At 42.6% G+C, this 15,750-nt stretch overlaps 1 protein-coding gene across 1 annotated transcript in view; it reads right to left on the bottom strand.

Moving 5' to 3' along the window:
- Positions 1-15,750, bottom strand: part of ARAP2 (ArfGAP with RhoGAP domain, ankyrin repeat and PH domain 2) — a 1,093,539-nt gene that overhangs the window by 970,933 nt on the left and 106,856 nt on the right. Inside the window, exon 4 of the mRNA XM_069202133.1 lies at positions 1,173-1,219. Coding sequence (XP_069058234.1) covers positions 1,173-1,219 — 47 coding nt within the window. The remainder of the gene's footprint in view (positions 1-1,172; positions 1,220-15,750) is intronic.

Here is a 15,750-nt window from a genome sequence, read left to right as displayed (position 1 = left end):
ATCAGTATGGAAAGCTGAGCATTCCAATAGTAAGAAGAACAATTTTTGATAGTTCTTTACTAATAGTATTCAGGATGCTTTGTTCTCATCACCTATGAGGAAGTTACAGCCACTAAGGACACTAAAGGTGAGAGCACATTGTCTGGTAGCGATCATTTCAAAGGTTTTTTCCTAAGCCTGCAATGAAGCTAAGGACCCCGGGTATCAGGTGAAAGCTTGATAAATTGTCTGAAACAGAACTTAGTTTTCTGACGAAAGGTGTGTTCATGGTATGCTTCCATGTCTGAGATGCAGTTCATTTTACCAGGGACTGCTCATGAGGGTGGCAATAAGAGGTGCCAGGTTTGGGAGATTATGGGGACTGGTTAGTTTGACAATGCAGGTGTGAATGGAGAAAAAAGTATGTTTCTATAGTGGAAATTGACTATAGCAGAGCTAGTCGAGAAGAAGTAGTCTGAATATATAGGGAGGTGTGTGTTTTGTTGAGAATGCTGGAGTGGGCAGAATTAATTTCACTGAGGAAAATGTTATGTGGTAAATTATGTGCAAAATGTGCATAAATGCATAAGTAAGCAGTAAACACCATAACCAGAGAATTGTAGAATTCCACTAGACCAACAATATATTCATTAAAGATAAAACACAGTCTAAACATTCTACTTACAATTACTGACCGTTGTTAGCTGTACCGTGAACAGAACAGCTTCAACTGTCTGCTACAGACAGAATGTGTGCTACAGTGCAAAGTGTGTTTTTCTAAATTTAGCATAAATACATATTAAAGATTGCTCTCTTCTTTTTACAGCAGACAATCGACCAATGAAGTCCAGCGTTTCACTTACTATTTTCAATAAACATTTAAATCTTTTTTTAAGCTAACAACTCCAAAATAAACATGTAATAAATAAACACAACAGGTAGCATGTATGATTGTGTTTTATTGCCATTTCGGGGTTCTGATGGCATTTACAAACCACACGGAGTCAGGTTTATGATGTCACATCAAAATACCTCAAAGGCAACACTGGACCACATCACTCTTTCTATAAACAGGTACCCACACATATATTATATAAATAAATATAAACATGCACATATATATAGTACAGTAAGACGTGCCATTCACTCCTATAGATTAATAGTGTGGCTGGCTCTAGGAACCTCAAACTTACCTCATAAGATGTATCGATTTCAGGCAGGTTTTCATTTGATTTGGAGTCTAGTAAAAAAAAAAAAAAGGAAAACAAATATGAAACACCCATGCTGTTTTCAAATCCCATCTTCAACCTTGTATACTCGTACTTAAATACGTGGATAAACATAAATTATTATTATTTTGAATTTTAGGGCAGAAAAAATACAAACAGATGTTAGACCTGGCATCCTTGCTGTGGTTTCTCCTGACTTTTTGCCTTCTGGCCTCCTGTCTTGCTGACTTCATTTTTGTTGGCTTTAGAATTTCGTACACTTTACATCTGCTATCCAGTGCGCATGTGCAGGTGCTCAGTACTCCAAATTAGCATATTTAATTTACTTGGAAGTCCTTAGTAAAGTACACTATATGTGCCCAGACCTGTAACTTAAATGCTACTAGTGGGCCCGCAGCTCTGATTGTGCACCCACTACAATAGCCCTTTAAACATGGCTCAGGCCTACCACTGCAGATCCTGTGTGTACAGTTTAAACTGCCATTTCAACCAGGCAAGTTCAGCTGCTTTCCAGGCCCAAGCCTTCTTTTTATTACATGTAAGTCACCCCTAAGGCAGGCCATAGCTATCCCCAAGGGCAAGGTGCAGTGTATTTAAAAAGTTGGAAATATAATTTTAAGTTTAACATGTCCTTGTAGTGAAAAAACTATTTAATTCATTTTTCACTACTGCAAGGCTTATCACTCCCATAAGTTACCATTGGGTTCACTGTGATACAGTTTTTACATCCAATTTACAATTGGGAAAAGATAGAATTTTGGTGTCGCTGGACTCACAATTCAAACTCACACCTTATGGTGAAGTCGGATTATAAATTGTCAGGCTGAAAATGCCACTCTTAGAAAGTTGGCATTTTCTTGCTTTAACCATTCTGTTGCTGCCTGTCTCTGAATACACATCTGAGAAGGGCGACAGCTGGGTTTTTGTGCATTCCTTCTAGATAGTCATACACAGAGGGAGCTGGGGTGTGAAACTCACATCATGATGGCAATTCACCAGGCTGCTGGGCTTTCCTTAGCTAGACTGGGAAGAAGGAATGGACATTTGCACGTGAATAGGGCAATGTCTGTCCCCACACAAAGAGCTGAATAACCCACTCTAGTGTGTCTGGAGCCAGGAAGGAAGGACAGGGACCATGTGCACTTCAAAGGCCCCTCTTTGAAGCTTCTCCCACTTGAAAGGCAAAACTGGGAATAGGTACCTTGCCCCAAGCCCCACCAATTCAGTACACTTCTTGATCTGAGAACATTCTGCAAGAAGAAAGTGTGCCGTCAGGAGTGACTGCCACTCTGCTGAACTGCTTTGCTGTGTTGGCCTGCTTTCTTTTGCCTGGGAGTAAGAAGGACTGGACCTGCCTCTACATCCTACAAGAACCTAAGTGATTCCAAAGGCTTGCCTCCTGTTTTGAAGTCTGTGTCATCAAGGACTTCCTTCAACCCTGTTCAGATGCTGGACTCTGCCAACTGTGAGTCCTGCCATGCCAACAGGTGCCAATGCAGTCCTGGGCCTTGAAAGCGGGTTTGGCAGCAGTTTTTTCTATGAAAACCGATGGATTGCCTCCACTGGACTAATCAGAACCACTGCATCCCTCCCTGACACCGATGCATCGCCACTGCTGCTGAGAATGAAGACTTCGCATCACTGACTGTGCAGCTCAGGATCAACACATCACCACCAGCCCTGGAGCATAGCTGGCTGCATGGCTCAATGATGATGCATCACCCTCATCACAAAGTGTTCCACAGCGTACCTCAAATGCATTGCATCAATGACGGTGTGGCTCGACGCATTCCCTGACTGTGCAGATCAGAACCAATCCATTGCCTCCTCCACATCAAAGTTACCCTCCATTCAGGGCACTTTTTCAGTGGACCTTGTGTGGATCCTGTAGCTGAGCTTCCCTCCATCACGGTTGGGCTGAACTTTGGATCAGCCCTGGTTCAGTGCAACCTCAAGTAACCTTTAAGCACTATTGATTTCTAAGCACTATATTGCAGTTGATTCTTTAAAGAATAATCTCTCAAATTCTACTTAATGAATTTTTGCCATTTTGGTCTTGTTTTACTCATAACCACATTCTTTATTTTTCTAAACTGGTGTGTTTTCACTGTGTGACACTAATGTTAGTGTTGCACAAATACTTTCAAATTGCCTCTTAGGTTCAGCCTGACATCTATGTGCAAAGCTACCAGAGAGTGAACAAAGGTTAATTTAGGGTTTGTATCTGACTTACTCTGATTAGGATTGTGGTCCCTAATTGAACAGGGTGCACACCTCAGGCAAATTGAGACCCAATTTCCAACAAAAGAGGACAAGATGAATTACTATTCTTTACACTAGTCAGGAAGACCATTTTTTATTTTTACAGTAAAGATTCCAATATCCATATGTACAGCTGTAGTTTATTTTATGTTGTTTCTTATTTGTTAACAAAGCCTGTCTTTGTGTAATTTACTAAAACTAGTTTACATCAGCATCAATGTCTGGTGGTGGTGTCCAGAAACAAACACAATATTCCCAGAGTGGCTTTGGCTAATGCTTATCTTTCTTGGTCTTTTTCCCCACAATAACTCATACAATATCATTGTGACCACCGATATAGCAATAAACTGGCACTCATATCTAATGTAATTTTTTTTATATACAATTATTATACCTTGTGTCCTACTACAACATTTTGTAGGAAAGAAAATCATAACAATACAATTCTCAAACATTTTATTAACAACCATTTTAAGGTTTCATCACTAGATGCAAATTTGTCAAAATGATGTCTGACACCGCTCCTTTGCTCTGGACATATTATAACTGCTATATACACGAACAGTGACCCAAGGTGCACTGCACTTCTACTTGTTATATTACTTTATGTTCCTTAAATAATCACATAGAGCGGTACTAAAGGACACACTTCATGTTATTTTCCTCATAGTCCTGCTTTAAAAGCTTATGAAAACTAACAGAGTTCAGTTCATTGTGAAAGCCCTTACTAATCATCACTGTAATGGTTAGTAAAAGGCACACTGTGTCCTCATGATTCAATTAAGTGCTGACACTATAAGAATTATTTAACAGCTATGAGGAAATAAAATATGCCAAAGATGTTTCTATTTTATCTTTCATAGTCCATGTGTTTACATGCACAAAACATGTCAGTTTTACAAATTAAGTTAAAGCTCGATATATTCAGATATTTTACCCATAGTTTTCAAGAAGGAGCAAAAGTCAGCTCAGCAGTCAATTTCAGAAAGCTTTAATGGATAGGAGATCCACGAGCATGGTTTGCAGTCAAAGAATAAAGTTATGCAGACATTTTGTGGAATAGGATGAGCACTATTACAACATGATAGATCGAGTCTTTCCTGGACTGATGGTGTTGGAGCTCCTCAGTGTTGATCCAGCAGGAACTTGCACTTGAACTCTGCTGCATCTCTGAAACAATGCATCACCACTGTTGCACTGAAAATTTCAGTGCATCACCTTTACTGTGTGGTTCGTAACCAATGCAACACTTCGCAACCTGGATTTAAGGTACTTGTTAAGCTGGCCTAGCTGGGTCCCAGTAACTGGCCCGCTCTTCATCATGGTCAGCCTGAGCTTTTGGCTTTTCTTAGTCCAGCACGACCAGATTTCCCCGAATGGTGCTTACTGCTTCTAAACACTAATATACAGTTACATCTTTAAAAATTCCTAACAAGTTCTAATTACTGGATTTTTGTAATTTTTGGCTTTTTATTCATTAACTCTTACTTTTTCTAAACTGGTATGGATTAATTTTGAGTAGTGTTTTCAATGTTTTTACTGGTTTAAGTGTTGCACAAATACTTTACACACTGCCTCTATGTTGAGCCTTACTGGCCTGTACCAAGCTACAAGAGGGTGAGCAAAGATTAACTTAGGGTTTGCCTGACAGTTACCTTGACTATGATTGCAGTTGCTGTTTGACAAAAGTCCACACCCCGGTCAACTATCAACCCAATTTCTAACAATAGCTATGTGTTTTTGTGGCCAAATTAGCACCGCAACATAGATAATGTTAGATCAGCAGGTCTCACTCTTTCAAATTCAATTCACTTGAGCATAGCTATAGTGGCTTTTGGTTTTGCTGATTTTTTTGGGCAATGAGGTTCAAAATGTTATTCCTGTGCATCCCAGTCTATGGTGTCCCAAGGTTCTAGTTCTGTGACTCTCAAGATCCTTAAGATGGGACAGAGAACAATATTCTCCTGTTAATAATTTGAGGCTGACGATTGGTGGCATTTTAAAATTACATATAAGCAATACAACATCTTCTTAGATTCCACCAGGCTTCTGCCAGAAACCAATGGAGTTAGAATGTAGTGTGCTCTTGGACGCTGTTTGATGATCATGTTCATGCAAACCTTCTCTAATGTCCTTTAGTGTGTGGGCCTCAGGATCATCTTTTACCTCACTTGGAACTGTGGCTTCTTTCTTAGCAGCCATCTGAAAATGTTTATGATTCTGGCAGTTGCTTTTGGCTCTTTATTATGTGAAGACCTATGAAGTTGCTCTGAGCCCCACTCAGCAACTTTGTGAGCCACCCACTTAAGAAAGAGATTGGTCTGTAAGCACAACCCTAGGCATTTCTCCTTGAGCCACGTTATAGAGCGCTGTGGTACAATGACTCTTTAGTGAATTCAGTAAGTTACTTATTTCTTCTTTTCTAAAGGTCAGTTTGCACTTCCTGAAGCCTAGTTGGTATCCGCCTTGCAGCACTTGTGTTTGCAGTATTGTTTGGCAATTTATGATTATCTCTGGCTGCACTTTGTATACCTGTTTGTATCTGCCTTCAGCGTTAATACTCTGTGTAATATATAATTTTATCTTGTGTGGCAGTGCAGTATCTTTATGTATGACCTTGTTTGTAGCTTCTTGAACAGTGATGGGTAGACTTCTCAGTAAAGCTTTCATTATCTTCAAATGCTTTACATGAGATGGAGTTGTGCTTTGACTCCACATGCATGGTGCGTTGCTTTTGTTCTTCGACAGCAACACACGTGGCACACACAAGCAGTTTGCTTTGACAATGGCAAACTCTGAGGGAGAGCACAATTGTACTTCAAGTTACTTATCCCTTATCTCATCGCCAGCTGTAGTGTACTCCAAACCTGGGTACCCGCTAATGACTACGCCGCACATAGAGCTGAACTGTGAACTCAACATTCGAACACCAAGCTTTCATCTCATTCTGCTCTAACAACTACATCACACTGCTATGGAGTCTGTTCGGAGCCAACAGGGTTCCAACATAAAACTCACATTACACTACACTTGGAAAGCATTCAGAACTCTCAAGCAGCCTTTTCAGATATGTTTACCTGAGTGCCGGCATCTGAAGAGGTGGTTGGCGGAAAAAGTAGGAGGCTACTTGTCTTTTCCTACATGTTCTGAATTCGGATAACATATACAATTAGCATAAGAGTCCTCCACATTGAGCTGTAGGCTAGGCACTAGAATTATTTTGAACCTGGCTATCAGGGCTCGATGCTTCTCTCTATTGTCCTAGTTGGGGGGCTTTCAGAGGCCCTTGTACTTTTAACCTAGCAAAGGCTGGAGCCTGCATCTAGGAAAACAGGTGTTGAACTTGGCATCCTTGGTGTGGTATCCCCTAACCTTTTGCCTCTGCTTCCCAGGTTGTTGATGTGTGCTGGACTCTGTTTTTGATACTCTGGCCACTTTACCACTGATAACCAGTGTTAAAGTGCAAGTGCTCCTATGCAAAATGTATGTGTAATTGGCTTATCCATGAATGGCATATTTGATTTACTAGTAAGTCCCTAGTAAAGTGCACTAGAGGTGCACAGGGCCTGTACATTAAATGCTACTAGTGGGCCTGCAGCATTGATTGTGCACTTTACTAGGGACTTACTAGTAAATCAAATATGCCATTCATGGATAAGCCAATTACACAAACATTTTGCATAGGAGCACTTGCACTTTAACACTGGCCCAGAGGGCCACCCTAGTAGCCCTGTAAACATGGCTCAGACCTGCCACTGCAGAGTCTGTGTGTGCAGTTTTAAACTCCCAATTCTACTTGGCAAGTGTACCCACTTGCCATGCTGAAACTTTCCCTTTTCATACATGTAAGGCACCCCAAGGTAGGTCCTAGGTAGCCCCATGGGAAGGGTGAAGTGTATGTTAAAGGTGGGACATGTACTGATGTGTGTTACATGTCCTAACAGTGAAATCCTGCTAAATTCAATCTTCAATGTTGCAAGGCCTATCTCTCTCATAGGTTAACACGGGCTGTCTTTAAATAGTATTAAAGTGCAGATACCCTTTGTGAACAGATCGAAATATGGAGTTTGGGGTCTCTGAGCACACAATTTGAAATTACATATTTTAGTGAAGTTGTTTTTTTAGATTGTTTGTTTGGAAATGCCACTTTTAGAAAGTAGTCATTTTCTTGCTTAAACCATTCTGTGACTGCCTGTTTGTGGATTCCCTGTATGGGTCAGTTGGGCTGTTTGTGAATCCCCTCTAGACAGTGAGCTAAAGGGAGTTAGGGTGTAGCCTGCATATTCTGATGAGCCATCTGTGCTAGAGTGGAGGGGGGAGTGGTCACTGGGCTGTGCCTTCCTTCTCACAATGCAGTCACCAACCCCCTGGTTGGTGTCTGACCTGGGCAAGGCAGGATCTTGTGAACAATAGATACTTTACTTTGAAGTAGGCCTACTTCAAAGGCAGAAAGGGGTATAAGTATTGGACCCAAAACCCCTGAAAATTAGATCACTTCTGGAACCAAGAGGAACATCTACCAAGGAGAGTAGCTGAAGAGCTGAGGATAAGTGCTGATCCTGCCTGTGACTATTTTGTTGGACTATCCTGCAGTTCCTGCTTCTGCCTGTGAAAGGGGACAAAGACTGGACTTGCTTGAGAAGAATCTCCAAGGCTTGAACTGAGCTTGCCTCCCGTTTTGAAGTTTCAGAGCCATCAAAGACTTCCTCTGCTAACATCTGGACTCTACTGAGACTCCTGCCCTGCAAAGTGGTGCCCTATCTAGTCTCTGGGCCCTTGAAAGATGAGGTTGGCAGACAAGAGCTGAAAATGTACGCACAGAACACCATGCAGGGAAATTTTCGATGCACCAACTGACACGAGGCTGATAAATGACGTGCTGTCGACTTTGCAGCTAAGATTGACGTTCTCCCTGCATCGTGGCTGGGAGATCAACTCATCATGGCTGGAGAAACGATGCACAACACCCGCTTGCAGCTGCTGCTAACGACACAAACCCCACGAAGCACGTTTTTCTAACACCGTGCGATCGGATTTTCCATGCATTATCCCTGGGCGTCAAAGTCAACCCAACTCTGCGCGGATCCTAGGTGCCCAGTATGGAAATCGATGCATTGCTCTCTTTTGAGGGTGAAAAACTACACATCGCCGACCTGACTGGAGAAGAAACGATGCACGGCCTCCCGTGCGAGGAAGGAATTGACGCATTGCTGCCTTTTCCAATGTACGCTCACCCGGGCGGCTTTATTTTTTATGCTAACCAGGTACTCAACGTTTCCATTGTTTTCCATGAAGTAAGACCCTAATTCTTTTGAAAATTCATATTTTAGCTTGTGTGTGTTGGATGTTTATTGTTTTGATCTTGTTTGATTAAGAAAAATATTACCTATTTTTCTAAACTAGTGTTTTGTCCATTTCGTAGTGTTTTTAATGAATTACTGTGTGTTGGAACAAATACTTTACACATTGCTTCTGAGATAAGCCTGACTGTTTGTGCCAAGGATAAGTAGGGGTTAGCTGAGAGTGATTCTCTTTTACCCTGACTAGAGTGAAGCTCCTTGCTTGGACAGGGGTAACCTGACTGTCAACCAAAGACTTATTTCTAACAACAGGTAACTGAAGGCTGCACAATACAGAATCCTGCCTTTTGATACAGTATATCTGGCAAATTAGCAAGAAGACAGGTGGGCAGGATGTGGGCCTTAGATTTAGCAAATGTCTGGCACACTATTGGGATAATCTAGCTTTAAACTGCAACACAGTAGAAAGTATAACGTTGTTCATAAATGACACATTGGTACATTGCGTTTGTCAGACTGTTTCCTTCTTGAGTTTCGAGTCCAGCTCTTCTTCCAATTAACAGCTCACTCATCTGATGCAATGTCTCTTAATTTCTGCTCTAATTAACCTTGCTAAAGAAGTTTTCTGACAGTCCTCTTTTTCATGTGTCGTGATTTGTGCTCAGCCAAAGGTTAAGCACTACATACACCTAGATAAACATGACAGAGATGTCATTTTGGTAAATCGACTGCAAAATACACTAATTATTTGGTTCCCGAATAACCAGGTGCAGCTCGCGGGAGGGAAAAGAAGCGGGGCTGCGTGGGGGGCGGCGGCAAAAAAAAGTAATAATATATATATTTTTGTTTAAATAGCGTTTTGCCACACCATTCCATCTGCTCCTCCATCACAGGCTGCAGGCACAGGCTCCCAGCCTGCCCTGCAGCCAATCCTGGTGCTGCTCAGAGCACCGTAAGGATTGACTGGGAGCACCCAGCCAGGGCGCTCCCAGGCAGACTGGGAGCCTGTGCATGCTCTCTCCTGCCCGGCAATTGTGCTGCTGGGCTGGAGAGAGCCTACTGCATATGTGTGTTTGACTGGCCCTAGACAGCCGGCCAGACACACATGCGCTCTGTGGGGAGTGCTGTGCACTCCCCCTCTGTCCCTGCCACACCCGTGCCCCCACCTTTTATAGTAGAAACATAAACGGAGTTTATTATGTTTTAACCATAAAAGATTTGCAGCTGCTGCCCAGGGTGTGGGGTGGCAACGCTCCACCGCCATAGCGGAGGGGTCACCCCTGAAAGTCAAGTAGCTGTTTTTGAGGAACAGGCTGAAGGTGGTAATGGTTCTGGGTTATTGATGCTGGTGCTCCTTTTGTTTTGTTGCTAGTATGAAAGTGAGGCTTGATGTGGCTGTTTCATGCTCTATTGTAGAGATTTCTTATATCCTGTTTCATGTCCATGATTTTTCATGTACACTACAGAATGTAATGTGTGAGTGTTTCATGAGTCATGATGCCACCTACAGAATGTAGTGTGAGCGTTTCAGGTGCTTCACAATTAGTAAAATGTAACAACGTTTAAATGTACCATAATGTGGGAAAGTCAGCACCTGGTGTGGTCTAAACCATCTTATTTGTGCCTGTGCCCTCCAACTACGAAGTTAACATCTGTGCAAACCCCTGAAGGTAATTTTTACAGGCATTTTGTCATGACAGTACCAGATGACTTTCCTAACTAAGTATGGACACACTGTAGCTACAACGAAAAAAATCTGTAATGAATGTCCTGTTAATAGTAATGGAACTCACGTGAAGTGACTACTCCTAGAAATAGGTGTCTTCCCACAGTAGGAAATAGGAGAGAAAAATACCATCTGAAGGGGTTGTGGGATTAAGAGATTCACTAAATGGAAAATATTTCCTTGTAGAGAAGGACAGAGAAAGTAATTAGATGGTGATTATTTCTCTAATGATGACTGTTGCATATTCTTGTACTAAGTGGAAATTCCACATGTGAAAATTGTCTGAATTGGAGTACTCCGGAAAATTTCATTTTGTACATTCCAATATTAGTTTATAATGCACTCTAAAATTAGGAGTAAGCCTGTGGCAGTATATTTTTGACGATTACTTCTTGGGCTTTCAAAATCAGACACAATTTAAATAAAACGGTCCTGTATGACTGCCTTTCTCTTGTTCACGCACGATGCATCCCCTGGTTCAAATATCTCAAGACAACCTTACAGAGCCTGGGTAGGGATGATTTGTTCAATCCGGTGTTGACTGTTAAGACATCGTTAAGGAATTTTTTTTTTTAAACAGAGATCAATAGATAGACAGCATATGGTCCTTCCGAAGGTGGTGGGACAGGCATTGTGTTGTTGAAAACCACCCAATTCATAGAGCCTTACTTGCAACCAGAACTTCTATCTGTGATCAGTATTAGCTGACCTGGTTTGGGCTAAATGTGTTACCATAGAGGCTAGCATCCCCTTGGGGCTGGCAGGATGTACACTCGTTAGCACCCTGCAGCTCCGACCAGGTGTCTGCGCTGGACACCATGCATTTTATTTTGTCCTGCAGATATTTCGATATTCCTAGGAAGGCCTATATGGTCCCCTTATTAAAGGCCCACCAATTCAAACAAGCTAAGCCCGCCGTTCTGTTTTTACAGTTGCTCACTGATGGAATAATTTTTTTAATGTTGCCAGTTTTTTTAAAATCTGCTAAGAGATCAAGTAACTCTATGAGGGATTGATAGCAGTTTTACACATTTGTTTGGCAAATCACTCGTTTTTTATAGCTGCTGTTTTTAACCGACTGCACCTTTTTATGTATGTATGCTATTTCTGTATATTATATGATGCTCTTAAGGTTTTTACTTTAACAGATTAAAGCTGCTATAGAGGTGACAGAATGATTCCAGGGAGCGTGGCAGAAACTGAAAAATGCTAAAATATCCTGCGATCCAGGGCCGGCTTTAGTGGTGATGGCGCCCAGTGCAACAATCATTTTTGCCCCTCGATGACCTCCTCCCCGCATTACATCACTACCACTGGGTAAGAACGCCCCTTATTCATTCACAGCCCCTCTCTCAGATACATTTCACTTGTTTTAAAGTACTGGCAAAAGTCTTGCTTACTAATAAGAATGTATGTCTACCCAACGAACCTTTTAACCCTTTTTAGCAACATCAGGCATACATAATGAAAGACTGGGAAAAGAAACAGAACCTCCCAACTTATTTAAGGCAGTTTGAATGCAGTTCTTTGAGGACAATTCGTAACAGTCACTGTTCTATATTAGGGTAGTATTTTATGAACTGCGCTAATAAAAGAATCTCTGTGACAAAAACAGTAATCCAATCAGTTATTCACATAAAATACAGATCTGTACCGTACTCGTTCTTTGCAGCAGGCATGTTAACCCTCTGCATTACATTATGGCGAGTTAAAACCGCCACTAGACAGAACTCCGATCTCTCTAGCATTAACCACAAGAATTATCTTGACATTTTTATTGCTGCCCAAAAGCTGGACGAACAAGGAATTCTGAAGCAGATATTTTTAAATCGTAAATTACTGCTAAACACAGTCAGCACCCAGTGCGGACGCACCAGTTGTACTGCCCTAAAGCTGGCGCTGCTGGGATCCTTTATATGTCACAATTATTGTGGTCAATATCTTTTTAGTCTATAAAGAACACAAGTAAACAAACATTTTAACAGGTGCATAGGAACCCAGGAAAGTCACGCCTTCTACTCTTTTCCTACCCACTGGTCTATGATGTTGTAGCATTACACGGCTGGATGGGAGGCTCTGGAGGTTTTGGGAATAGCCTACCTCATGGAAGACACTTTCACTCTTTATTGAAGACGTAGTTCACGAAGAACTCTCTTATCTCAGGAACAATTAAGGTCTAGATCTGGTTGCAGGATGGCAATGTTTTAAAAATCTGGGAGTACTGATGTGAAATGCATCTCTGATGCACAATGCATCATTCCCCAACTAATATAGTCAACTTCTAGGCCTGGTATGCTGTGTGCCCAAGTCGGCTCTTTTGTAGGTTATGGAGGTTGTTTTGAGGATAACGAGTGCCAGGGCGGGGGAAACGAGGCATGTGCTTGGGTAGGTGTGATGACACTGGCAGGGAATGAACTATGATTGTTTCTGACATATTATAACAGGTCGTCCATCCAGTAAATCCGCTTGCCATAGTATTTATCTTTCAGACATTATCTCAGAACTCTGAACATCAAGTAACATTTCCAGAATGCTCTACACAACACACCAGAAGCCTTCTGGTGTAGCTCTGTAATTTAGGATGCATGCTAGAACTATTTTACGTTCTGGTGCTTGCTACCAATAAATGTGACTGTCCTTCTCGGGCTGCAGGAAGAAATGAAGGAGTCACGTTGGAAAACGCAGGTAAAAATACAACCCTGAGGGGAATTCCGTGCTCGAAAATTTACATAGATACCTCCAATCGAAATCAAAGCAGTATATGCTGAGACTTGCAAAGAACATTTTGAACTAAGAAGATGCAGATGGTGTATTTTTTTTCTCGGCTTAGTAAACCATTATCCACTTCTCTAACTTTGAGGCTGCTGTACATTTGTTCCTGTGAAGTTTACAAAACAAAATGTTATCAGTACAACATTTCCTGTTTCTTGATAGAAGTAGATGGAGGTGTCTTGCAAAAATGTAACAGAAGCAGTTTTTTTAACATTCGATAAAAGGATTTTATTAATATTACTACTTCATGGAGAAAAAGCGTCGTCATGATTGTTGTCATTATAGTTTTTATTATGAATATTATCTCCACTAGGGAATTAGAGCGACCACTGCTTATAAATTTTCATTCTACGAATATCCATGCTGCATAGATGGAGCAGGCAGATATTGTCTGCTGTCCAGTTCGGTGAAATTACAAAAAACAAAAATAAAAATCTTAGTTACCATAAAAACAAGTTGCAACAAAAACAAATACAAGCATTGAGATTTTATAAAAAATTAAGAAAAGGGTTAGTCATATTTTATTTAGAAAGTGTGCGTTTAGTTGAATGTTGTGTTTTAAATTTAATCCTAAACCTTTTAGGCAACACATTTGTTTTTCTGCTGGTCGTCTCGTTTTAGCTACAATTACCCCACACCACCCCTATATCAATTACTTTACTGCACGTCGTCACTGCTTTTTTTTTGGCTTTGGGATCACCTGGTTTTTTACTATTTACTGTGAGGGAGCCTCAAAGTTTGGAACTCACCCACAGTAAACTCATGGAATAATGGACTGCATATGTTTACTGCCAGTGCCACCTTGTTAAGCAAAGGCTGCTGAGATGCAGCAAGAGTAAGAGGCCCAGGGCTTGTTACACGTGACCACATGTGCACCCATGCGAGGGCTACCTAGGGAGGTTTCCTGTTGTGCACAGCCCAAGAACTGTGCCTAGGTAGTATGCCTAGGTAGTATGGTGCAGAAGGAGCCATGCAGAGTGGGTGGTTACCTAGAGTAGGCCTTATGAGATGGGTGTACCCATGTGAGGAATAGTCTGTGTGCTTACCGTCTTGATTGTAGTGACACTCCATTATATGTCAATGGGAAAGGTTGGCCTAGGGCGCAACTACTGCTCCCTAGGACCCACAGAATCCAGAATCACACTAATGTACACTGTAACCTGTATTAAAAGAATAATGCTGTAGGTTTCAAAATTAGTACAACTTATGGGTCATCCATGAATGTCATCTTTCTCTGACTCAGCTCAGGATTAGGGCCAATCACTGCTCTGTCAGCTGCAGGAGCAGGACCTTGCATCAATAAGCCAGCTATCACTCAGTGGCAGGAACTGGGCCTGTCCTAGGCCCCTCAGCGACAAGGGGGTCCTTGAAGGAATTGCTGTGTGAGGCCCATGCAGGAATGTCAGGGAGTAGGGGCTGAGCCTTGCAGAGCACAGGTGGCAACTGACTCCTGGACAACACCATTTTCAGCTATCCCAGAAGACTGTGCAGGGAGGTTGGGCTGGGGGCAGAGAAGTGATGAGGCACATCAGGATATGCCAGAGGCACAGCCCTGCGTGACACTTCCTCCCCCATTTAAAAGGTCTTACACAGAGGGGGGTCACTCTCTCTTGGCTGTGCTTCTATGCAGAACACTATTACTGAAGATGGGCATCATGGACAGTTGGAAAGAAGAACCCCCTGAATGCTCACTGGGGCAAGGACTCTGCACACCCCAGGACCAGGAAACCTGGTCCCCTTACTCCCCATGAGGACCAACTGGGGGAAAGACTGGGCTCTGGCACAAGGAGAGCACGCTGTCCAGAAGAAAGGAAGGAACCCAGATGAAAGGCTAGCTCTGGGAGTCAGTGGGACTTGCTCTCTACCAACTGGGAACCTTTTAGGCCAGAAGGCCTAAAGAAAGTGCTCCATGTGGCAAGGGCTTGCCACCAGGATCAAAATGAGCCAAAGATTGTCGAGAACAACTTCCCGGGTCCCAAAATATCTTCCTCCCAAATTTGGCAACCTTTCATCTCTGTCGCGTGGCAAAGTGCATGAAGCTCCGTTGCCGTGCTGGATTCCTGCCCACAGGGTGGGCCAGGGCCTGTGGAATGCCCCCCATATAAAGTGGAGCCAGGGAGCACTGTTGCGCATTTCTGGCGAAAATGCCGGCCTGAAGGAGTGCCGTTGTGCTCCCTTGAAGGTGAATGGAGGGGCGCCAGACCCCATCCCAGGGGCCCTCAAAGAACCGAGGGGCTATTGCACCCCCCACAAAGATTGAGAGGGGCCCCAGATCCCATCCTGGAGCCCCACAACAAAGCAAAGTCACAGGACACCATCACACACCCCCACTAAGATGAGGAGATGGGTACCAGAGCCCTTTCCAGGGGCCCACAAAGAACCAAAGTGGGCAGATGCCATTGCGTTCCCCAGGAAGATGAATATAGGGCCCCCGGACCCCATTAAGGGGCCCACAGTGACCAGAGAAGAAGGGGAAGTACCG

Source organism: Pleurodeles waltl, chromosome 1_2 (assembly GCF_031143425.1).
Source record: "Pleurodeles waltl isolate 20211129_DDA chromosome 1_2, aPleWal1.hap1.20221129, whole genome shotgun sequence".
Classification (NCBI taxonomy): Eukaryota; Metazoa; Chordata; class Amphibia; order Caudata; family Salamandridae; genus Pleurodeles; species Pleurodeles waltl.
This window is presented reverse-complemented; position numbering and strand designations above follow the sequence as displayed.